General features: G+C 43.8%; 1 protein-coding gene across 2 annotated transcripts in view; it reads right to left on the bottom strand.

Annotated features, from left to right (window-relative positions):
• The window catches only part of TECPR2 (tectonin beta-propeller repeat containing 2), a 72,238-nt gene that overhangs the window by 2,397 nt on the left and 43,325 nt on the right, over positions 1-26,516 (bottom strand). The window contains exons 16-20 of one of the 2 annotated variants that reach the window (XM_059723244.1): positions 25,981-26,214; positions 18,969-19,117; positions 14,819-14,911; positions 1,283-1,424; positions 151-300 (exon numbers count right to left, since the gene is read on the bottom strand). In XM_059723244.1, coding sequence (XP_059579227.1) covers positions 151-300; positions 1,283-1,424; positions 14,819-14,911; positions 18,969-19,117; positions 25,981-26,214 — 768 coding nt within the window. The remainder of the gene's footprint in view (positions 1-150; positions 301-1,282; positions 1,425-14,818; positions 14,912-18,968; positions 19,118-25,980; positions 26,215-26,516) is intronic. The other variant, XM_059723245.1, reaches the window with a different exon arrangement.

The following is a 26,516-nucleotide window of genomic DNA, read 5'->3' as shown; positions in this document are numbered from 1 at the left end:
CTAAAGTTTCATGGTCAAACAAGCATAACCCTTCATTTAAAAACATGACATTCCTCCCCACTCACAATTTGAAAGCCACCTGGCAGAGCATATAATAGGTATCACAAGGCTGGGCAGCGAGGGTTTCAGATGATCATGCAACTGACTTGCCTGTTAAACAAGACACATTGCCTGGAATCTTCTTCCAGTAGTCTCCTGCTGGGTTCTTGTCAGTAACGCCATATCGACGTGCTACATCTCCATTTGGACAGCGCGCCCAAACTGTTCGAGTGCTGATAGCCAACTGACATGCCTGCAATCCTGAAGGGAAATGCATAATGAAAGCGATTCAAGCAATGTCCTATATGTTTACAAAATAGCTCCGTGCAGTTTAGGAAGAGAAGCAGGTGAGACTGCAGTATTATATATCATTCTTGGTAAGGGGAGAGCTGTCCAATATAGTCAGATATGGAGAGCTGTAAAGCTTTCCAGTCTGCTTCCCTGCTTTATTAGCAGTCCATTTGGGGCTGAATTCTGTCCTTCACCAATGTACAATCACAATGAATTTAAGAGTTGCTCAAGTGTGATGGCATATGATGGTCTTAGGAGTTAAAAGGTGAATCTGACACTGTGAAGCTATATACTGTGAGAGTGGGAGCAATCTGACATTTATTTAGCCCCCTTTAGTCAGATTGAGCTCACTGCATTATACAAACTATTAGGCTGTATACAATTCCCAATTCCTTTCCTGACATTTAAAAACACACAGCAGTGCATACAACTATTTAGGACAGATTAGGAACTCTATAGACAACCAAAGGGCAGGTTTTAGCCAGGCATGATATAATTACCCAATCTGGAGTTTGTCCAAAACAAGTGGATTATCGTAATGCAGCCTTGCACAATGAAGCTAGGTGTTGAATAACCACATGAGGATGGGATCCTGACTTTGGCACATTCAGAGACAGAATCACCAAGAGCAGAGCAATTGTGAACTCCTTGTGAGCACTGCTAAAGTCCTGATTCAGAGGGAAAACCACCACCTTTTCCTGCAGCAACTTGAAACAGTGTGCTGCAGCCTACTCTACAGAGAAAACACATCCAGAATCAGAGTGTTCTTAAATGGAAGATTATCTTTAAGAGACACGCACTCAAGTCATGACAAAAGACTGACCCAGTAACAAAACCAGCATTAATCATAGCAATCTGTCACACTGTGACAGTCACTACCCACCAGAAACAGGATTCAAGCATTTCAAGGATTGCATTGATGGGCAGAAGCACACATGAATGCTATTTTTACCTGGTATGTGTTCCCAGTCTGTGCCTACTGGCATCTCCTCCGTAATTCCAATTCGCACGTGAACGTTACATTTGTTGTCAATTGCCCACAGCATCTGATCGTTCGGACTTGAATGAACACTGACCAAGTTGATTCCCACTGGCTAGAAAAATTAAAATGGCATTTAAGATTTTCAGCAGGATGATTTTTAATACTGGACACTTCATTCTTGCAGATATCTACAGTGGAAGCATATGGAAGTAATGAAAAGAAAGAAACCCTACTATTTTCCATGTAGAGATGAAACCACTTAGCTACTACGCAAAATGTAGTGTTTCCTGTGTTGACTTCATAAGGTGAGGGGATCAGAGCCTATGAAGTACATGCAACTTTGTTTTTAAAAAGCAGTATTAATAAAGCCACAAGCACTTTAATTTTCGACATCCAAGACTATGTAACTCTGAACCTGAACTATATTGTTCCAATATTCATGTGAGTCAATCAGTTTGTGTTACAATTGGCATACAAGAAAGAGAAAAATGGTTTGTGGGGAAAAAAAGTAAGATTAAAGAAGCTGCTGTGCAGTGCACTTCTGCTGTGATGCTGGTATGTCCCTATTTATTAAACAGCATTAAAGAATCTTAAGCAACTCTTTTGCACAGATGAATACATGCACACACACATCACAGATCATCCCCCCTCCTCTACGGACTGTCTTCATAGTTCTTGAACTCAGCTACACCACTTTTTCTTCTTTTACCGCAGTATTTGCACATGTCCCGTCTTCTGCAGGTGAGCATACTGCAAACAACAGGGACTTGCCTTTCCCTATCCCTCCCCCAAGTTCCCTGAGTACCACTCTTCCATCCCACTCCTGCAACTGCCACTGATCTTCCTCCCTGCCAGGGGCCATGCACACCACATGTTTCCTTCTCTCCCCACACCAGGGTTCTCTTGGATTTACAGGTTACTTTTTCAGAACACTGAATAAACAGGAGTCACTTAAAACTTATTCTGTAATTTCTGTAGTCTGTATGACAACAAGAAATGTAACTAGGTAGCTACTCCAAAAAGTAAGATAGCATTCTTTTACACTACTACTAAGGCAAGCACCTGGGCAGGTACATAAATCAGCTTACCACATTTCAAGGACTGAGAACCTTGCAACTTTATACAAAAGCTATTTTGAAGAATTCCCTTTGCTTGACTACATAAAAGCACTAAAGGGTTTACGCATGCTCACAAATTGCAAATAAAATGGATTTTATCAAGGCAGAAGAGTTTGGTACTTTTAAAGAGTAGCAGACATTTTTAGCAATCTTCCTGATCAAGGGCTGACATGCAGAAAAAACTTTATTGGTTATAGGCTTTGCTATGGCATATTCTGAAGTGGAGTAACTATGTTTCAGAAGTACTCATTAATTTAGTCTTATTCACTCTAGAAATACGGACAAAAGGGTATGTGATTTGCCCAATACTGCAGAGAAAGGTGAACTGAATCTTGTGCCTTAATCATATGGCCATCTCTCTTTCACTCCTAACTCATTTAGCTAGAGCCTCTTACTTTGATCAGACACTGCACCAAATTCAATTGTGTACCATTTGGCATTTAAATGAATTATATATGGCATTCTGCTTCTGTCCCTGAAAATATTTTTTAATCAGTTTTTTCCATTAGCATCCAAATGTCTGAGAAGAGAGGAGGAAATCAAATCCTGATAAATCCAGATAAATGAAGAGGCAATGTCTCAGCTTCCAAACACGAATTGTGAAATGACATCAAGGAGTGGCAACATGAAAAAAACTTCTAACATGAGCTAATTTCACTAGCTCAGTGCTTCAGTTACTCATGTTTCACTAAAGCACAGTGTAGGATCAGTAGGAAAATTTAGGTTAAATCTTTTCTGACTCATTGCCGTCATCAAGGGAGGGGAAAACAACGTTCTTCAAATGCCTACAAAACACTTGGAAAACTCTATCCATGACCAGGCCCTCTGCCTTGCCTGCTATTTTTGAGGTTCTACATTTACAGTTTTGTCAAAAGCCAGTCCTCTCAGGATGGATGAGTAGCTATTGAGCAGCAGAAGCCTTTCCCAAGATCAATGAAGGATAAAGAGATTAAACATTTACAGCCCAAGCAAACACAGGTGTCTCACACTGTAGAGCACTGCCAACAGAAATGGCCAAAAAAAGACATTATTCTAATGAATAATGTCTATAAGTGACTGAAATAAGGAGTGCAGTCCTTTTAAGGAGAGCTCCCTGCGAAGTGCATCTCTCTCTGTGTATAAAACCTCCAGAATTTCATAAGAAGATACATCTCAACACTTTAATATGAAAAAAGAGAGCGAGAAACAAGAAATACACAACACAGGAACAGGTTCCTGTGGAATGATCTATCTTCAGCTTTTTAACAGCAGAATGGATCAAAAGCTTGTTCAATTTAATGCTTATTCTTTGTGGGCAGAAGTGGATCAAGCCAAATACACAACAGGAGGAATGAATATGAAGTTATGTTTATATTCTTGGAACCCATGGGTTTTTTCCCTTTGGAAACAGATACACTTATCAGCAGGGAACCTGATTTTCTCTGATTAAAAATTGCAAATTGTCTGATTAAAAACCCCAAATCCGTGATTAAAATTTAAGGCCCCCCACAGCTCCCCCTGGCACTACTGGTGCCCCTCACTCCCCCCCCACAGCCTCCTTAGCCCTCCTCATGCCCCTCATTCCCCCCCACAACAGCCTCCCAGCCCCACACACACAGGCACAGACATGCAGACACACGCACAGACACTGACATCCACCCCAACAGGTAAGTGTGTGTGGGGGGCAAGGGGCAGGGTAGGGCAGGGGAAAGGGAAGGTGCTGGGGGGGCAGATCAAGAAGGTGGGAAGCATGCCCGTGCCCCCTCAGGAGCAGGGCCGGGGGTTGAGGGCAGGGGTGCCCATCTGCAGGGCTCACACATGCTGACTGGCCTGATGGGGGTGGGGGTTCACGCACAGCGGCTGCCACCACAACTCTGCCGCTGCACCCCATGCAGCCTTTCCACAGCCGGCCGCGCTACCGTTTTACAGGAAGAGCCAGCCAAATTATTTGAGCATTTTAAAAATATTTTGTGGATCTTATATTTCAGCTGCTCCTCCTTCAGATCAGCCTAAGGGTCTCAAACAGGGGTGGTGAAACTGCAGCATGTATGCCATAAATGCCATGGAAGGCCTTTGTACCTGGCAAGTCAGGGAGGGGGTAAGGCAGCATGACAGTAGATTGGGCAGGGAGCAGAAAGCAGAGCAGCAGAAGAACGGGATGAGTAGCACTCTGGAGGGCATGGGCTTAATTTGTGGTTGGTGCTAAAAAGGTTGGCCCCACTGATCTAGGGAAATGACACTGTTAAAGGTAGGTAGGCAGGTACAATATAGCAATTATTTAGCTGAAAATTGTTCAATTTTAGCATTTGACTGTTATGTAGCAGTTTCCCAAAGGGCAGAGTCCCCAGGCCTCCATGGAAAAATGCAAGCATATTTACATTCTTACAATGACACCTGCTACTGCATGCATCATTTGGACACTGTGTGCATGAGAGCATATTAACATCTAAAAATCTATCTGTATATACAAATGCTTTGTTAGCACTTACAATAATTGTACATGAAAAAAATCTGGGATTACACATGTAGACTTGTTTAACTGTGGACCTCAACCATCAGTTTTTAAGCACCTGACCTCAAAAAATGCATCCTTAGTTTTGAAAAGTCAGGAATTTCTCACTGAAGAGAAGATCTGTCTATGAGAAGCATGATTTTTGTTTCAGCTCTCCTCTGTGCTGCCTGTGCTAATTACACTATTTTTAAAAAGTCTGGAGTCCTCTTAGTTGAAGACAAGCATTGCAAATGGCACAATTAGCTGAAGACACCAGTCAACAGAAATCCCTGGTTTCACTATTATGGCCACTCATTCCTTGCTCAAACTCAAGTGTTAATACAAATGGCAGGTGTAATGTCCACCTGCACATTAGGGTACAGTCAGTATTTTTTTAAGAACTCATTAAAGTACAATTATTCTATTTAAAAACATTTTTTTTCTGAATACTCTTAACAACTTGCTGGACCGAGAACAAATATTATCTTCCACAGATATGCTTGGAATCCCACCCCAGATACAATTTCTATTTCTAATCTTGACTACTTATGAGATTCTGGACCACAAATGAACAGTGTCAAGAAAATTTGACCCAAAAATTGAGGTTCTGCAGGAGAAGGGGGGTGAAAATGGACATTTAAAAAAAAGTTAAATTAAGCATCATGGGGAAGTCTCCATTACAAATTAAACAAACATGGAAACCAATTTCCATATTTTCTTGAATTGCTTGCAGTAGTTGTTTACAAACACTGATTTTTCAAAACATGAAAACAACTATCAGTAGCTTGAGGGAAAAAGAATTAATATTTCTTTCTTTTTCACTGTCATGTAAGGAGAAATGCAGAATATAAATACCGTAGCATGAAGATTTAATATTCTTGGTTTTAATTTTTCTGAGTTCTCTGCAACAGAAGAATCACTCTATTACTTTTCTGTAATCAAAAAATGAGTGAAAACTAAAGGCTGACATTCCCCCAAGGGTGCCTTGATTCTAACAGGGTTGAGAACCACTGATCTAACCAGAAAACTAACTGCAAGGCAGCCAAGGTTGCTAAGCAAATCATAACCGAGTTTCCAGAGTTCAGTATAAAGGACAAGGTTACTGGAACTCAGAGAGAGATTTTAGATTAAAATTGAAAAAGAAAGTTTCTGTCAAGTGTCTAGCAGATGTTTACTTAAAGGTCAATTCCTCAAATACAGCTAAAGAAGTTTTCAAGTGTTCAGAAAAAAATGCTTCCTAAAGGTGAGAGCAAAAAGTAACAGTTTAGTTCAAAGTATAAATTTTAAAAGTTATAAGCCATTGAAAACAGGAGCTTGTAAGGAAACTGTTAATCGTCTCAACCACAGTTACATGCATAAAGGCAACTAAAAAAGTATAATGGCAATTAAATGCCTTCTGCAAAAAATGGTCACAAGCCTTAGGCAGTGGTGAAAAACAACTGATGTTCTTGTTCTACAGATTTGTCCCTTTAATTACTGACCAAGTCCAATTCTTGTAAAAACAGGAGAGAGCAACTCCGCTCCATCACCACCTCAGCATCTAGAAACTAGGGTTTTTCCAAGTAAAATTGCCATTCAATTCACCATTGTATGGGAGGATGTATAATTTTCATCCTTCCCTCTCTAAAACTCTTAGATTGTTCATTTCAGTGTAAGCACCATTATTTTTTCTCAATGGCTTTGAGAGAAGGAATAAAATGACCAGTTTAAGATTCATGTTTTTAAAAGCAACACACAAGGTTAAGAATATAACTGCAGTAATTTACTCTGAGCTTTCTGGTGGTGACAAAACTTGCAGTACCCAATAATAGTAGTATCACATATATGATAGGCTGCATGTTATTGCTACTATTGTATTCTGGGAAGTGTACAAATGCTGTACAGTAAGAATGCCTAGCAAAAAGAAAGTAAAGTATATCAATATTGGTTTTCCTAACCTAGAACAAAAAGCAAGCCTTTAAGCCTTGCACTGGACAAAAGAACTGGAAGGAAAAAGGATATTAACAGCAAAGGGACAGGAATAGAAGTGCTGAAGTTGTATCCGATTTCCTGATAATTAACGTATTTTAACCACAACAGCAATTTCTAACAAAGCGCACCTTGCTATTATGAAAAAGCAAATACTTTGAACTAGACATGATGGAATTCTGAAAGGGCTGGTTAGGATACTTCAGCGAGTATGCCTTGATCTGCTAGGTTTATCTAGTTTCAGTTTTGTAAAATGCCCTGCCATGCTGGAGCATTGCCAACTCTCCATGTGTTTTCCCCTGCTCCTGATTATTAAAACAAACAAACAAAAACATTTTCCAAAGGAAAATCCTTCCCATCGCTGCTACCTTCAAGAAAGCCCCGCATAATATAACAAGCACAAGCTCCTCCAGAGGGTCTTTGGACTGGTCTTTTTAGGCAGAAAAGGATTCCTAGGTCATGTCACCTCCTTTGCAGTGTTCCAGATCTAAAGCATCTTTAGGGCTGTCAGGCAGAACAAGCTATTCAGATTACGAATAAAACACATTTTAGACTTAGAATGCAAAATCTGCAGAGTTCACCATTACAAATACTTTCAAGACTACTTCAGAATCTAGACAAAAAGTTACTCAAAGTTCAAAGTTGCCCCTAAAAGAGAAATTGCAAAAGGGGACAAAAAACCAAAAGGTTAATTTCAAAACAGCTCTTCCTCACTTCCAGTGAAAGTTCATGGTGCACATGAAGACACAATGCAGGCTTAAAATCTGATCTTGGGGAAATGCTCAGTGCCTCAGCTGAGATGGGATGTTATCAAAAACACTGAAGCTAACTGTACTCAGCATTTCAGAGAAGTTGCTCACTTTCTCATGGTCCTGGGTCCTTAAGCAATGGCAGGATATAAGATACAAACTCAGATTTGTACAAAACATTTATAAACTTTTGTCTTACCGTGTTTCTTTTTGTCCTCTTACCCTTTTAGATAAAGACTGATGTACTAGAGCGGGGTGGGCAAAATACAGCCCATGTGCTGGATCTGGCCCACAAAGCGATTTTGCCCAGCCTGCAGCAGGTTCCTTGGCCCTGCTAGGTGCGCTGCAACACCCCCATCCTGTGCCAGCCTGCAGCTTGCCCCAGGATACTGGCACAGCGGTGGCAGCCCCCAGCCCTGCCAGCGAGGTGTGGGTGGAGGGGTGGAAAGCAGAGTGGTGTGGGGGCTGTGGCAGCAGCAGTGGAAGTCCTGGTGAGGGTACTGCATCGGGGTCAGGACTGGGGACCGGTCTCCACGGAGACTGGCCCTTGGCCCTAGCCCCCAGTACAGTGCCCTCACTAGGGCTCCCACCACTGCTGCTGCCCCCACACAGCTCTGCCCCATGCCAAGCCAGCAGGGCTGGTGGCTACCACCACCACACAGGCATCCTGAGGCAAGCAGTGGGCTGGCACCGCATGGAGATGCCCCCATACTGCCCACCTACCTCAGCCCCAGCCTGGTCCTGGCCACTGCAAGTGGCAGGTCATGGAGTTGCCACTGGGTCCACCCCTTTCCCTCCCGCACCTGCGGTCTGTTCACCTAATGCTGCTGGAGAGGATGGGCAAGGAGAGGGAGAGGGAAGGGAGGCAAAGCTCCTCCCAAGCCTCCTCAGTAGGGATTACAGCCCTCCTCTCCCCCTCATGGGTGCTGTAGCCCACCAGCAAGGCCTGGTGATTGCTTCCAGCTCTACCCTGGTCCTATGCTGTCACTGCCCCAAGATCCTGACCCCAGACCTGGATGCAGTCTCATGGGCAGGGGGCACAGGTGGGTGGGGAGCTGCATCCAGAGCCAGGGCCAGGATCTCAGGGTAGTGAAAGCACAGAGTCAGGGCAGGGCAGGGTTGTGCTCCACGCCCTGCACACCCTTGCCTGTGGAACCTGTGTGGATCGTGGCTCTGACCCATACCTACGCTGTCACCGCCTCACGCCCCTGCTTTGTGATCCCAGACTCACCTGCACATCCTGTTCCTGTCTTGAACACTGCTGCCCACTTGCCCAGGGCCCCATCCCAAATAGGGCGTTTTGGTGAGTTGTTGTGGAGTGGAGGGGTGTTAACCCAGCCCGCAACAGCTCACAAAAACAGTCTATGTGGCCCTCAGGCCCAAATAATTGCCCACCCCTGTACTAGAGGGATAGTTCTAGTGCAGGGACGAGCAATTATATTGGGCAGAGGGTCGCTTACTGAGTTTTGGCAAGCCATAGAGGGCCACATAACAGGCAGCCCAGGGCAGATAAATATTAATTTTCTAAATTTTTTAGGGGCCCCACAGGCCAGATAGAATGGCCTGGCAGGCTGCATTTAGCCTATGCCTGTTGTAGTGAGTTATCAATCACCTGCTTTTATTTCCATTTCATACGTAAAGAGACTGCACGAACCAATACTCAAACAAAGGCAGGTACTACGCTGAAAGGAGAGCAAGAAACAGGAAGGTTCTAAAAAACTAGAACATTCACTTTACTAAACACTAGGTTGATTTTTTAAGGTAGTTTTAGGGGTTGATTTTTGTTTTATGCATAGAACTCTCTGCAATAAGAGAGATTCCATTTGGACTGTATCGACTGAATCTTTATCAAGTGCACTGCTTGCATCCATGTGATGCACTGTGCTTCAAGCATGCTAGTCAAGCTAAATCCAAGTTATTCAAGCATTCAAGCTGTCAAACCAGTCTATGGTAAAGATGTGAACTGGTCAAAGACTATGCTTTGCATAAAAAGACTACACGTCTTAGCACTGCTAAAGATCTAACAGTTGTCTAAAAGACCGGAGACAACGACATGGAGGCTGTAAGCAGTAGACTGCTTATAGGAAAGGGTTATAGTCTTTAGAATTCACTAACATGAAATGCTTGGACTACAAGAGAATATTTAACACCAAACCAGCTTAATATTTGTCTGCTGATCAGTTACACAAAACAAACAGTAGTTACACAATGGTCATCCAGAGAACATTTAATTAAACCGGACCTCTCTTCCTATCATAAAGACAAATGACTTTCATAAACTGAGTCCTTGATTTAACAAGATAAACTCACCTTACTCTCTCTACAAGGTCTAGGATGTAAAGGAGCATAAGGATGTACGTGTTACTACACCTAAAGAAGTATGTACTGCACTTGAAAGCTTGTTTAAGTCTACCATAAACCGTGCAATTGGTCCAATAAAAAGATAATCACCCACAAAAATACTTTGCCATATTAGCATTTCTTTTTGTAATACTTTGAAAGCTTTAATATTGCTTTACGGCAGAAATCTTGGAAACAATAAGCTTGTTTTTATATTTCATAAGCATTTGTAGAACCATATATCTGGACACCTGATATATAGTGTAGAGTATCTCTGTACTGCACAAAAGCAATAGAAACTCAACTTGCTCTCTGCACTTGCTAGCCAAATCATACCACCAAGAATTTTTTATCAGCCTACTCAGTGCCTTACAGCTGCTCCCTTAAAGCAAAGGGATCACTGACCGCTTTAAACATGTTTTGTAATTTTTAATGTGCAGAGCCTGCAAAACACAGCAGCCAAACATGCACTAAACAACTGGTCAAGATTTTAAAGTACTTAATCTAGACATCACACGTGACTTATGCTGCAAATTAATAATACAGAAGGTGCACAGTACTGAGTTAACAGCAAGTGTGCAGTTTACATTAGCTGATTATTTCCTGGTTAAAATGTAAGTAAGACTATTTTCTCCGAGTCCAGATTGTGAAACTGCATAAATACCGACAGAAGCTATGTTATCATGGCATTCTTTATACAACCAGTGACATTGTTAAAGCAGAGTCTGTAGCTGCTCATGGGCACCTCGAGACTCATGGACTGGGATATATAAATCTCATAAGATTTTTGATATTCATGAAGGACTGATGTTTAAAAACTATGCATGATCTATAATGTAAATTTACTGCGCCACAAGTAACTCAATGGCAGCTTTCCTCTTTGACTTTCTTTAAAACAGAAAATCTGATTGACCTGTTTATAAATATTTCTGACAATGCTTATGCTGCCATGAAGCTATAGTGATAAAAGTCTCTGTCAAAGTCAATTAAGGGACAGATATCAGCTAAAGAGCTGCTAAAAGAAGGCTAGTATTGTTCAATGAATGGCTCACTAATTGGTCATTGATCTGTTACATCTGCCAGCCCAATGCTAGGTTTGCATTTGGAAATCATTTCAAAGTTCATGTATTTTCTTATTTTGCATGCAGCTTTCACAAACCCATGAATAGCTGGCCTTTCAGTAATCCTGTAATAACGTGATTTAATGTAGCACTATGGTTTTTATGCAACCAATAGGTTTTCATTTTCTTTGCCCTTTGATACTGATTTATTATATTTGCAATGCTGGAATTTGGCAAAAGACAATGAAAGAGAGAATTACTCTGATCTGGGCATAAGCAAGCCAGCACTTAAAGAGGTAATGCTGACCCACTGCTTTAGGAGCAAACGACTCTATTTTCAGCCTCACCCAGTTAGGGCCTGCCTACTCTAGGAAAGCTAAAGCAAAATAAGCTAACTCCTCACCTGAACACTCTCATTCCATTTTGCAGTGGAGCTTGTCCCATGTCTAGCATGGAATAAAGACAGCACATGGTGCATGGAGTAAGAGCGCTCATATGGGGAAACAACTTTTCTTGTACGAATTCTTAGTAACAAACTGTCAGACTTCACTAAGCTGGAATTTCTCTGGAGGAAAGCTCCAGGAAGAGCTCAGAATAACTGCAAACACTTCATCAGCCTGGATACAAAGGGGTGTTTGTACTCAAAAGCTTGCTAAGAAGAATTTTTCCAACTATTTTAGTTCATCTAATAAAAGATATTGGACTTACCCGGAGAACTGTCTGCAGGGAATAGTTCTCCATCAGCAGGACAGGAAGACAAGGGCCTCGGTAGAAGGACTCAGGTGCCTATATACTAATGCCAGGAGCATGGGAAAGAAGCAGGAGGAGCTAGCCCTCCTACTCTCCAGTGGCATTATGATCTAGTAGGGATTATGGAGACCTGGTGGGACTCCTCACATGACTGGAGTGTAGCTATAGAAAGCTACACCCTGCATAGAAGGGACCAGGTGGGGAAGAAAGGTGGAGGTGTTGCTCTCAATGTAAAAGAGCAGTACACCTCCTTGGAGGCCAACATCAGCTCCAAAAATGGACAGCTTGAAATGCTCTGGGTCAAGTTGCAGGGAGGTAGGAGGGTGGAGCACGGCAAGAGAGACTTAACTGTAGGTGTATACTACAGACCACCAAATCAGGGGGAGGAGCTCAATCTGGAGCTCACCCAAGAATTGGCTGAGGCCGCATGTGCATGCGACATGGTCATCATGGGCATGAATGCCTCGTGCATCCTGAAGCTGGCGGGGCATGGCAACTGCCCACAGGCAGTTGTGGCAAGCGGGGACTACTTGCAGGTGGCTGTGGTGACATCAGCAGCAAGGGTGGGCCAAGCAGGGACCGCCTGCAGGCAAGCAGTAGTCTTGGTGGCATAGGGGACAGGGGCGCAAGTGCTGATCACCCGCAGACAGCATTGACAGCATCGGGGGGGGTGGCGACCAGTCACAGACATTGCTGGTACTGGTGGCAGCAGCCAATCTCAGGGGGGGCACGTGCACCCGCGTTCACCTCTTATGCTTTGCCAATGGTCATGGGTGATTTTAAGTATTCAGACATCTCCTGGGAGGAACACTCGGCCAAGTTGGATTGGTCGCAATCCTTCCTGATATGTGTCGAGGAGCTCTTTCTGACTCTGGAGGTGCATGGGCCAACCAGAGGTGACGCTCTGCTAAACTTGGTCCTGGCCAAAGGAGACAACCTGGTGACCGACTTAAATACAGAGGGAAGTCTGGGCAACAGCAACCATGAAACCATCATGATCGCTGTCTGACATAAGGCAGACAAATTACATAGCAGGTTTGAAATCTTGGACTTCAAAAAATGCAGATTTCAACAAGCTTAGGTCAGCAGTAGGGCAAGTACTGCGGGACCAGGGACCGAGGGCGAAAGGTGTGCATGAAGAGTGGTTGTTCCTTAAGGACGTGATCCTTAAAGCACAAAGAAAGTCCATTCCCATGCGGAGAAAAGGTAACAGAAGGGCTAGGAAGCCCTCTTGGCTAAACAGGGAAATCATGGTGCTCTTAAGAAAGAAGAAAGAAGCTTATAAACAATGGAAGCTCAGGGTGGGCCCCAAGGAAGACTATCCCACAGCAGGGAACAGATAAGACAGGCTAAAGCAGCAATCAAACTTAGATTAGCAATGGGAATCAAGGACAACAAGAAGTCGTTCTTTAGTTACATAGGGAACAGAAGGAAAACAAATGGGAGTGTGGGGCCAATGCTCAACAACTCAGGATTGCTGGTTACCAGTACCCAGGAGAAAGCTGAACTCCTGAATGACTACTTTGCCTCGGTCTTTCACCGGACTAAGGGGAAAACCATGCCAGATAGAGTAGAGGATAAGCACGGTAGGAACAATTGCCTTCCTACTATTGCTGTAGAATTGGTGTATATGTCTAATTTTTTTAATTGGTCATACAAGTCAGCAGGACCAAATGATCTTCATCCGAGAGTGCCAAAGGAGCTGGCCAAAGTCATTGTGGAACCCCTGGTGAAACCCTTCCACAACTTGTGGCACTCTGGAGAAATCGCTGAGGACTAGAAGAGGGCCAGTGTTGTGCCCATCCACAAGAAGGGTAGGAGGGAGAACCCAAGTAACTATAGGCCATCAGCCTAACTTCCATCTTAGGGAAAATCCTAGAAAAGTTCATCAAGGAGTCGATCTACGATAAGCCTGTGGAAGGTAAGATACTGAATGACAGCCAGCATGGCTTTGTCGTGGACAGGTCTTGCCTTACCAACCTCATTTTCTTCTATGACCAGGAAACTCGCCAGGTGGACATGAGAGAGCAGGTTGACACTGTACACCTTGACTTCCAAAAGGCCTTTGATCTAGTATCCCATAATGTCCTCATGAGAAAATTGGAGGATGTGGGCTTAACTCCAAGACAGTCAGGTGGGTGAAAAACTGGCTACAAGATAGGACCCAGAGAGTCATAGTGAACAGTTCTGTGTCATCCTGGTGAGAAGTATGCAGCGGTGTCCTGCAGGGGTTGGTGCTCAGTCCAGTACTTTTCACCATATTAACCATTTGGATGTGCGGGTGAAGACCTCACTGGCCAAGTTCGCAGACGACACTAAGTTATGGGGGAGCGTGGCCACACTAGAAGATAGGCTACAGATACAGGTGGACCTAGACAGGCTAACAAGTTGGGTGGATCAGAATCTGATGAAGTTCAAAGTAGAGAAATGTAAAGTGCTCCATCTCGGGATGGGCAACCTGCAACATACCTGCAGGCTTGGCGGCACCAAACTGACTAGCACCACGAATGAAAGGGACCTGGGGGTAATAACTAACCACAGTATGAACGTGAGCCGGCAGTGCAATGGTGTAGCCAGTAGGGCAAATAGTACTCTGGCATGCATCAATCGATGCACTTCCAGCAAAGCCAAGGAAGTGATTCTTCCCCTCTACTCAGAACTGGTAAGACTGCAGCTGGAGTACCACATCCAGTTCCGGGCACCACACTTTAACAAGCACGTGGACAAGCTTGAGAGAGTCCAAAGAAGAGCCACCCATATGATCAGAGTCTTACACGGCAAGCTATATGAGGAAAGGCTGAGGGATCTGGGACTTCAGTCTGAGGAAAAAAAAACGTTGAGGGGGGGACCTGGTAGCAGCTTAGCGCTACACTAGGGGAAGTACATCAAGGGCTTGGTGAGCAACCAGGGTACCCGAGGGGAAAACCAGAAGTAATGGCCATTCCTAGAAGATCGATTCAGGCTCCACATCAGGGTGTCCAGACTGTGGAATAAGCTCCCTCCAGAGGTCACCTACCCTGGAAATCTTCAAGAGGAGATTGGACAGTTACCTTGCTGGGGTCACCTGACCCCCAGTTATCTTTCCTGCTTGGTGCAGGAAGCTGGACCCAATGATCTTCTGAGGTCCCTTCCAGCCTTACAATCTATGAATCAGATAAAAGTAGATAAAAGTATTTAAAAAAAAAAAAAGATATTTGGCAATTCCCTCTTCCCCCTTCTGGATTATTTATTTATCCATAATGAAAACCCCTCAATGGATATTTTAAATTTTTCCCTCATGGCCAACAGGAACTTTGCTTATCACTGATTACTTCAAAGTAAGAGTTTTCAACCTTTTTGGATCAGTGTACCCCCAATGGCCAGACATGAAGTGGGGTGGGGGGTGGGGCGCAGCTGAATGCAAAGTGGCAGCAGCCACCGCATGCGAGCTTCCCTCGATACAAGTGTCTGGCCGGGAAGGTGGCGCCTGCATGGCATGGTACATGGCGGCACTCCAGTCCCGCCTACCTGCGTGTACCCCCTAGGGCCTTCTTAAGTACCCCTGGGAGTACCCATACTCCCAGGGTTGACAACCCTGCCTCAGAGGAACCATTTGTAGCAGCTACAGAACAGTGGGCAGCATAAGCTGCCTTGCACTGCTGCTGAAAGGACACTGTTAGCTATTTAATCTGTCCCTTCCAGCTGAAAAAGCCACCCCTTTCTACAAGAAGCCACCCATCAGGCTCTAATACATCACTCAGGGGATGAAGAACTGCTGTGTTACTGGTTGCAACCAACCTGTGGTTTCATTTCTTATTTCCCTTCCTTCCCCCGCTACTGTCACCATCATCAGTCCCTTGTGGGAAAAGGAGTTGGTTATGAAACACACACACACACACACACACACACACACACACCCTACTGCAACTCTCCTGCCCGGAATTTACATTTATTCTAGAATGGGAACTTATAAAATCGTCATGCATTTCAAAATAGTCAAAATTTTGTAATGCTGTTAATGTGACTGGAAGAATATGAAAGTCTGGCTGTGATCACAAACCACATTTGGCTTCCCTTAGCAAATTAAAAATAAAATAATAAAAAAGCCCACACAAATATTTCAATCATATTTTTGTCACTTTGGTCAACATCATTTGAAACTAGAATTATACAGCAGCAAATTTTTGATCTCTCTAAAAGTGACAAACACTAGATTGTGTGCAATGCAAATTGCCAATCACATATAGTAGGTTGATATTTTGGAACATATTTATAGTAATAAAAAAAACTTACTACAAGATTCAGAACAACACTCACACACAGCAAGTGTAGAGAGAGGTAGTTAGCCATGTTAGTCAATGGTCAAGCAGAAGACAGACCTAAGTAACCCCTTCTATGGAAAATGAAAAGCCCCATTTTAAGTAGCTCTGAGATGCCTGTAAGTCAAAGTTATAGACATTGCTTGCCTCTGAAAAATTAGGACTTGACTTTCAGGGAAATATATCCTCTTTCATGGTTACAAAGATAAGCTTATACTTGATTTACATTTTAAAAGGTTATCTGGCGTTGTCTTCCTGGCTCTGCAGCTAGCCAGCTCTACTAACTACAGTGTCAAAGAGCAACAAAATAAAATTAATAACTCCCTGTTTTAATGACTGTTAATGAGAACTGTGATACTGTCAGGAATAGTGCCTACTGCACAGTCCCACTAATGAAACCTGTGAGCAGCAGTAGAAACAAGCACTGGAATTAGTTATGGAAAATATGACCCAAGAAAACTAAAGACTTAAGAGTAGAGAAGAGAGACTACCTTTTCCCTGAGCCCAGAAGGACTCTAGGCAGGTGCAAACTAAAAGTGACAGCGCCCCCAACCTCACAGTCATCCAGAGAAAAGGAAGAAAGGGAGAACACTCCTCCCTTCCAGCAATGCTGCTCCAAATATATCACATGCTTACTAGCCATTTAGCAATACAAACAACGAAGTCTGCAGAAGCCAGGAACAGCCCTCTGGTAGAAACCCTAGCATATGACTAGAGCCTGGGAGGGGAGATGGACTTCTCACAGCGTTGCCTTGGCAAGCAGCAGTGGGTTTCTATGCTATCATCTTTACATCTGGCTAGCAGTTTTAGTCCTTTGTCTAGAGACATGGTAAAAATCTCAAGCCCAGATTCTATTTCATACTTATGAGCAGCTGCGTTACTAAAATAAGAATAAGATATTGTCTGAAGGATGGGAACGCACAATTTACCATATTTACTCAAATATAAGACAACCCTGATAATATGACAAACCCCCAATAATTAGACTGCATATATGGAAAATTTATACATCGGATATAATTTGCCAGGTATAGAATCTAATTATTGAAGGTTTGCCTTGAATTGACAGCCTCCCATTGCTATAGCAGGAAAAATAAATTTGGGCAGTCAAGAAGCCCCTTTGCCCTCTGCCCCCTCCCCCAACTTCTTCCTCCTGCAGCCCCTTCCCCCTTCCTTACTGTCAGACTGGCTCTCCGTGAACATATGGAAGTGAGGAATTAATTTTTAAAAAAGACCTTGAAATAAATATAGTTGTAGCAATTTGTATATAGTATCTATATACTTAGTTCATCCCTAATTGATACATTTTACCTTTTTGAAACTCCTGCAAGTTTTAGCACAGGTACTCCATAAAGACACTTTAAACAGCACATTAGCACCTAGTTAGAGAGTACAAACCTTTTTTGCAAAATATGTGTGTGTGTGTGTGTGTGTGTGTGTGTGTGTGTGTGTGTGTGTGTGTGTGTGTGAGAGAGAGAGAGAGAGAGAGAGAGAGTGTGTGTGTGTGTGTGTGTGCGAGAGTGTGTGTGTGTGTGCGTGCACACACACACACACACACACTTTGCAAAAAAGGTTTGTACTCTCTAACTAGGTGCTAATGTGCTGTTTAAAGTGTCTTTATGGACACACACACACACACACACACACACCCCCCATGCCTCTACAAACCCGTCTCATGACTGCTATGGCTCACTGCTATGGACAGTCCAAAACATACTTTTACAGTTACACCAACCTCATTCCCATTACAATGACCATATCAAGCACCCATGAACATAATAATCCAAAGCCAAAAGGCTCATGACTGGAACTGGCTGTTCTTGTCATGAGTCCTGGGATCCTCCAAACATTTATACGCACATGAGGCATAGGACAGCCTGGTCTAGCTTCACACCTCATGGAGGGCAGGGCCACACTAATCATATGCAACAGGCTATGAGACACGCTGACAGAAGGAGTCTGGGTAAGCTGTTTGAGACCCCATTTGGTGATGTTTGCTAGATATTTAAGACTGGTAAGGAAACAGGACTCACTGGAAATAAGAAAGAAAGACAAAGCTCAGCTGTGGGAGTGAAGAGGAAGTAAAAAATGTGGCTCATTAAGACTTGAAAAAGTCAGCACTGAGGGCGACTACACTCAATGGGCTCTACCGTATGTCTTCTTCAGATGGGCTGCACTAACCTATCCTTGCGGTAGCATCTCTGCCTTTTGGCCAAGATTGAATGTAGCATTTTTAGCACCAAAGGAAAGATATCAGGGCTAGCTCTTGCCCTCCTGGTGCCAGCCTGGGATTGCAGTACCTCCAGGCCTTGTGCCAGTTCACTATGGAAGGAACACCTGCCCATTTTTTTTTTTAAGGGCCAAAAAATATATATATATATATATATATATATATATATATTCCTATCAGCATGTTTGCCCCACAGGGGTCATGTACTTTACAGTCATCAGTGTTGGCTGCATTTCATCAACTTCGTAGTTGGTTTCCATTACTATGCACACGCTACTATTAGCAGCAGATAGGCAACGTATTTAATATGGTTTCCTTGTAGGCAAATGTAAAATGAGGGGCTTCCCCTCACCATGCTGATGGGGGCAGGAAGGGAGGAGGAAACCTTGTCTTATATTTGAGTAAATACAGTATGAGTTTTGTAACAATTAACTATTTTAAAAGAGTTAAAATGGGAAGGAAGCAGGGTTACTTATGGCTCCACCTGCCTAATTTAACAAACTCTAGATCTTCCTATAGAATTCTTTGACCTACAACTTAAAAAGTTTAAATCTATACATTTTTAGGTCCTCATCTGCCACCTTCTCAGAAGAAAGTGTAGAAATGCTTCCATTTCCAAGCCAAACAGACAGTTAAACACTCTGTTAAAAGAAGCAGCAGTAGATTGTTTACCTGTATAGGTGGTTCAATCATTATCCATGCAGGAAGCATCAAACTTGGGTTGAGAGGTTGAGTTCCTACACGAAAGTAAACACCACCACTGGTATCACAGGCCCAAACATGCTGATTTCCACAGGCCAAACTGGTCAATTTTACAGCACCTAATAACGAGAGATTTAATAACTTGGTATTGTCCTTGTTACCCATGTAAATAATTTTCATATTTGAATCTGAAGTTTACTTTTAAGGAAGTAGTTCTAATAAACCAACATATGAAAAGTAATCGGTAGAGTTTATAAATTCTGACATGCAAATGTTTTTCTCTTCTCTAACCATAAACCAAATTGAGGGACAAATTAAAAATCTGTTTATATCACTTGCATTATTCTATTTCTCCTCCCCATTTAAAACAGCCCATTTAACTGTAGCATCCGACAGTACTTTAATAAATCACTGATTTTTTAGCAGAAATATTAGAGAACACTACTACTAAAAATGACTGTCTTTAGTGTGGAGGAAGAAATCATATGAAATACATATCATTACTGCCTAGAGAGCCAAACTTCCACATAACCTAAAGTGAACTCTTCTCTTGTTGGTCACGCTTACAGAATTTTAATGATCTAGGTCTAAAAATACACGTCGGCAATGAACATGCCAAATGCTAACAGCAAATGTAAAGCATCTGCAAGAGCGCATATGGATTAACATTTCAAGGTTAACATGCTGTCATTATCTAGGCATGACACAAAAATGGGGGGTGTGGAGAAGCATATACATTATTGCAGACTGAAATGAGCTAACTGCTAACTTCAACTCTTGCTCCTTTGCATTCAGTTAAAAATAATATTTTGGATATTTTGTAATATTTTGATATTTTGCTATGGTTAGAAAAAACAGGCAGTATTATGTTGTGAAAGGCTTATTAGACAGAAATAGCAAACTAACAACACAATTAGGCTGCAGACTGAATGTGCTGGTCAGATGCCAAATTAAAGCATCTCATACTAAATCTTACTGGTTTACTAAATGTTCTGAGTGCTGTTTGGGATATCCTGTTAGTGGATATAGTTTTCTCTCCTGGGAACTAAAACATGGTAACCAACTCAGTAAAATATCTCTCATGATACTTTTCATTTTCATTAGAAGATGCAACTAATTTTATAGCTTATACATTTATAGGATTTATTTGAGTAAAGGCTCCATAATCTAAAACCTGTACTAAAAAAAAAATGACACAATGGATATATACAGCTCTTACTCTTAGTTTGTTAGTTGTAATAGTGACTTGATTCATTCATATAAAATCAAGATTATTTAACCATTTTTGCTTTTCATCTTGAATGAAACACTTTTTACTACAAAGTGTGTGAACAAACACACAACTTAAAATTCTGCTGCTTAGGGAGAAAGCATATGGAGTACAAACCTCAACCACTGCATCTAAAAGTCTTCTGACATTCATCTACCAACTCACTATTTAAATAAAACTTTGAAAAACAAAGTATATCAGATAGTACCAGTCTTTCCACATGTTATCTCAGCTGTTGAACTGTTTTGATCCAAATAAGCATCAGAGCACTCAGATGGAGTCACATATCACCTACTCGGCATTGCTGGCATTATTTACGTCTACAGTACAATTTGATATTCTAAAACGTAGTTCTTACGTAAACACTTTCAGCTTTTATTTCTATTGCCTTTACCTTTGGGAAAGGTCATGCTAACTATATTCACCCATAAAAAGAGGAGAGAGAAGTTTCTAAGTGTGATTGTTTATTGTTGGATTGCAAAGGTCAACCTGTGTTTAGAAACCTTGACACTGATAGTGTAACCTTAATCAAAGTAATTTACCAGATACTAACTCTCCAGCACATAGTGTGAGGGCTAGAGAACAGTTACACTGGGAAGGTATTAAATATTCCTGTTTATTCTAGAGACATACTCAAGAAGTACTAAATTCTACATTTTCTTTTTACACCAGATTTATCAAATTTGAGTTTACTATTTTCCAATCTTTCCTTGAGCAAATAAGGCCCATAGATTTGAAGAGAATGGTTTAGTTATCCCATTTCTTTGGCCACAATACAAACAAACTAATGCCCAATGCTGTAATTCCCCACGTGCAGATGCATCACTGAGCCTACACAAAGCCCCATTGACTTCAATGTTGCACTCAACCAAAGGAGCAGGGCCAAAAATGGTACCAAAATGATGCAAGATTTTTTTATTTCATTAAGCTGCTGTCTACATTTGACCACTGAACCATAACTGAATTATTTCTTAGCCTGTACATCCTTAAGCTATATTTACATGTTGTATGTAAAAATTAATGCTGTATTTTAAAAGTGATTCAGATCAGGTGTCCTAGGTATAGTGCTTTACAACTAATGTGAACTACATTACATTTGTGATTTCCTGCAAGGGTTCAGATTAACCAAGTTCTCTGTACAACTAGCTAACATGTATTAAGCTCTGAACTCAAATACTCGAGATCTATCACACGAGCTTCTCTAGTCTCATTAGGAGTTTATACTCCAGAAATGTTTACAATGCTCCCCAGTCAATGAACTTATTTAAACTGTACAGTCTATCAGGTAAACCTCTATTTCCCTGTCTGGCCCCAGAGCCAGGTTGCTCTCAGACTCCATTAAAGAGATACAGCTGTTCAACAGAGACCTGACACTTGTTACAAACCTCCCTGGTCTCTGGATCTATAAGGTTTAGCCCCAGTGAGCCACAGAAGACCTAGATACTAGGGCTGTGCAAAGCTTTGGTAGCTGATTCAGCTCAGAGGAGATTTGACCCAATTCGGAGACCAAATCTCTGAATCCAAATTGAACTGGGAGACCAATTAAAAGCTCTGAATTGATTCAAAGCATCCGAATCGAAAAGATTTGGCCGCTTTGGAGATTCGACCATAGACTAAACAGGCAGCTGACACAGGTGCCTGCAGCTGGTAAGTCTACTGGGGTTGGGAAAGTGGGCAGGGAAGTAACGTGGGAGAGGGAGGGATTGGGGCTAGGACTGGAACAAGTGGCCCAGCCAGGGCGGAAGGGTGCATTACTTGGGAAGTGGGGTGGGGAGGTGCAGGATGCAAGTGCACCTCACTCCAGGCAGAAAGCGGCAAGCGGCAGCAGGGCAGGACCCCCGCTCCCAGCACTGATGCAGGCGCAGCAGTGTGGCGAGTGGGGGCTATGCCCTGCTGCCGCCCAGAGCAAGCAGCACCTGCATCAACCCCGCCCCGCCAGCTGAGCAAGCGGCAGCAGGGCAAAGCCCCCATTCCAAGCACTACTACGCCTGAATCCCGAGCCGGCTGGCAAACAGCAGCAGTGCCCGACCCCCCCACGCCAGCTGGGCTGAATCCCCACTCCCAACACTGATGCAGGCATGGCAGTGCTAGCAGCAGAGTCTATGCCCTATTGCTGCCAGGAGCGAGCTACGCCTGCATAGCGCCTCCCCCGGCTCGGCTGGGTGGGGAATGGTACTGGGCAGGTAAGCCATGGGGGCTTCTCCTGTGGCACCTCCCACTAGGGCAAAGGCAGACACAGCCAGAGGAGCCATGGGAAAAGCCCCCATGGCTGCCCTGCCTGGCCCCAGCCTCCCAGCACTTTAAAAAATAAAAAAAAATAAAAAAGCTCCGTACAGACCGGCTCTGGCAGTGGTGATCATGGCCTCTGGGGGCTTGTGGCAGAGCCCCTTTGCACAGCCCCTGCTCCCCAATCTCTGTCTCCCCACCCCGCCACCCCACCTCACCCCTGCCTGGCCCCAGCAGTCTGGGAATCAAAAAATTTTTTAAAAAGCCCTGCACTCCCTGGCTGTAGCAGGGGCTGTGGAGCCATGAGGCAGAGTCCTCCCACACAGCTCCCGCTCCCCGATCTTCCCCCCTGCCCAGTCCCACCCCTAATGGCCCCCCCACACCTGGACCCGGCATCCCAGCACTTTAAAAAAAGCCCCGCGCTCACCAGCTGCGGTAGCAGCAATCAGGCCCTCTGCAGGCTCGTGGCACAGCCCCATTGCGCAGTGCAGGGCAGTGGGGATCGCCCCCTCCCCCTGCCTGGCACCTGAGCAGCAACTATCGCCTCGCGTAGGTGCAACACGGCTCAGCAGGGCACCCTGTACTGTCTGGGAGCTGGGGCAGCTGCAACAGTCAGCCAAAGCCCGGTAACGCTCAGCCCCAGCTGCCTGAGCTCCCAGACAGCACACGGCACCCTGCTGAACAGTGCTGCACCCGTGCCATGGGGCAGCTGCCACACGGGTGCCAGGTGGGGGGCGATCCTTGCTGCCCCCCATTGCCCTGTGCTGTATGAGGGGCTCTGCCACAAGCCCTCAGAGGCCCTGATCCCCACTGCTTCAGCTGGTGAGTGCAAGGCCTTTTGGGTTTGTTTGTTTGTTTGTTTCTTTCTTTCTTTTTAAGTGCCAGGAGGCGGGGTCTGGGCAGGGCAGCGATGGGGGCTTCTTCCGCAGTTCCTCCTACTGGGGCAAAGGCAGGTACAGCCGGAGAAGCCATGGGAGAACCTGCAGCTGCCCGACTGTGCCTGCATTTCCCCAGCCAATCTGTAACTCTGAATCAGTGCCAAATCTCTGACTCTGATTCAGCCAAACTGAATGGGGACAGTGATTCGAATCACCAAATTGAATCACTGTCCTCTGAATCAGCTGAATCTGAATCCAATACTTCCTTATCTGCACAGGCTTACTAGATACCTCAAGTGAGAAATGTATCAAAACTGCTATACAGCAGCACGGCTAGTGGAGAAAGCATTAGACAGGTGCTGAAGAACCTGAATTCTCAGCTCTGCCACTCATGTACCAGATGACAGTAGGCATGTCGCTTGAGCTCTCAGTTCCAATATTTCTCCATGTTCTAGTTTTAAAACTGGAAATCTAATGGAATGAGATTTCTTCTAACCTTAACATGCAAGCAAGTTACTTTAAGAAAATACCAACTTTGTACCATAAGACTGTAATATATAGGGGGAGTCATTGGCAACGTGTAGGGGACGCATATGAATGCACGTGCATCCCCTGAGATTGGCAGTGCACTCCCTGAGAGTGGCCACTGCCAATGCTGCCTGCAGGTGGTCACCACTCGCCATCCCCCAACTCGCTGCCGCTACTGCTGCGGTCACCTGTGGAAGCTCTCTGCTCACCGCTGCACACCCCTGCCACTGACACTGCCACCACCGCCTGCGGGCAGTTGCCGTGCCCCCCACCCTCAGGAAACACATGACTTTTACCCGGGGGGAGTCTATTACATATACTTCCCTAGTCCAAGGGTAGCTAAATGATTCTGCTCAATTTAAAAAAAAAAAAAAAAAAAACAACTCTTATCTGAGACCAAATGTAGAAAATGTCATCTTAGAAGGCAAAAGAAGAAAAATAAAGAGCTACTTGGGAAATGGTATTAAGAGTAAGCTTTAGTTAACTTTCTAATTATGTTACCCAGCTATAATCATCTGATTTGCAACAATGTGGAAACTATCTGAATAGCGTATAACATTAAAAGGAAGGACAGGTGGTGAACCAACATACCAACTGAGATGGTCAAAGAAATGCACATAGGTACAATATAACAGGTACTTATAATTGTATAGATTTGATACAATTGGATATGTCTATATTCTAATATAATAAAAGGCTTAGTCTGTCTGTCTGTCTGTAATGCTTCTGGCCAACTGTGCATGCACCACCGACAGGGCGGGTGGCGATTGGCTGGGTGGCCTGGGCTGTGAGGGCCCAAGCTTGTGCCACTGCCAGGGAAGTTTGGCAGCGGGGAACATGCCCTGGCTGTCCAAGCAGCGGGGCTTCCCCCCCACCAACCTTCTTGCCTGAGGGTGAAGTGGGGGGAATCAAGGTGGCAGCACCTCCCAGAACAGCTGGCAGGGAGGGGGAGCTGGTGGGTAGGGAGGGAGGGGAGTGGAGAGGCAGGCAGATGCAGGCCAGGCAGACCCAAAGCAGCAGGGGAGGGGGGGGAGTAGGGTCGAATCTGAAGCGGCTGGGGGAGTGGGGGGTGCAGGGTTGGACACGAAGCACGCCGGGGGGGGGGGGGGGGGGGGATATAAAATAAGCAGCAGCCAGGACACTCCCATCTCATATAAAAACAGCTAAGTATGATGAATATCTTAATGGCCATAACTGGTCAAGGAGTTTGGTTGTGGGCATCAGCCTGATAAAAACAAGTTCAGCAACTTCCTTGCCTATGCTGGGGCATTAGTTAAGTATGAACTTGACAAGACAGTGAGTATGGACAAATTATTGAACTGGAGTGAATTAATGGGGCAGGGACTTACTGAAGAGCAGCTGATGCACAGCAACTGTCCATCTGCCCTGTGATGAAAATAGGGCTAAGCAGCTGCAGCTTAGTTTTCAACTTACTACAAGATAAGGGCAAGCAGATGTGCAACTACAACATGTCAACTGTTCCATGGTAAGTCCCTGCCTGTTAGCTTGCTGCAATTTGTTGTCTATACCCAGTTCTCCTTGAAGGGCTCCCACCTAAGTAGTGACTACAGAGCATTGTATCATAGTATAGGCAGAGCAGAGACACCCAAGTTAGCTGAGCTCCCAGAAGCAGTATAGCCACAGAGCTACATCCACATTAATTTACCCTGACAATCTCATTAACTCAAGTAGAACACTGCATCACCCAACTATCCTGTTTCTGACAGCAAAGCTAACTTGTTTTGAGGTAGACACAGCACTGCATTATATAGTGCAGCCCTACTCAAAGACAATAGAGGAACTTTGAAGGCTCTCATTCACATGTAACATTGTGGGACACCACAGTTAATGCTGCCTCCTGACAAAAGGCTCTCTGCAGCATGTCTTCTATTCTAACGCCCTGGCATTTTCTGATGCATTGAAAATTTCAAAATTATAAGACAGCAATCAGTTTGAAGCTGTATCAAATCCAAGGAATCTTATACTTTTAAATCAGAACTCACAAAGTAAAAACCAAAATGAAGAACTTCTTTTTCCTGTGCCTCTGCTGAAAAATAAGTTAGATCAACAAAAGCCATACCTAGCTGAGCAAGATCCAGTTTTGTCCAATGCATCCCGGTTGGACAACTTGGTGATAGTGTTCTGATAAATACGCGTCCCAGAGTATCCAAACCCCATATGGCATCCTGGCAGGCAGAATAATACATCGTTTCAGCATCAGGTGGTAGCTGCAGTGTAGAAGGATGGAACTGAGGATTCTGATCACTGACACAAAACAGATCCTTGTTGCTCTGGCAAAGCCACAGAAAGCTTCCTATAGAAAGGATATTTATGTTATTAAAATAGCTTCTAATCCAGTCTCTGAAAGTTTACGTAGGAGTCACATTCTGTCAGTAAGGGCCTGTTGTATTTAAAAATAAACCAGGATTTTGCAACACATTCTTGGGCAAGATGTTCTAACCTAAGAGCCTGGATTTAAGGTCTTACATCCATATTTAAGCACCCCAAATAAACGGGCTGATTTTACTGAGGGGTAAAATGTTACACAACTGAGGATGAATTTGACCAGTGTGAGGTTTTTGTACTGTTCTCATCTGTTGGATGTAATCATCCCCT

Source organism: Alligator mississippiensis, chromosome 2 (genome assembly GCF_030867095.1).
Source record: "Alligator mississippiensis isolate rAllMis1 chromosome 2, rAllMis1, whole genome shotgun sequence".
Taxonomy (NCBI): domain Eukaryota; kingdom Metazoa; phylum Chordata; order Crocodylia; family Alligatoridae; genus Alligator; species Alligator mississippiensis.
Note: the sequence above shows the minus strand (reverse complement) of the source record. Positions and strands in the feature narration are given on the sequence as shown.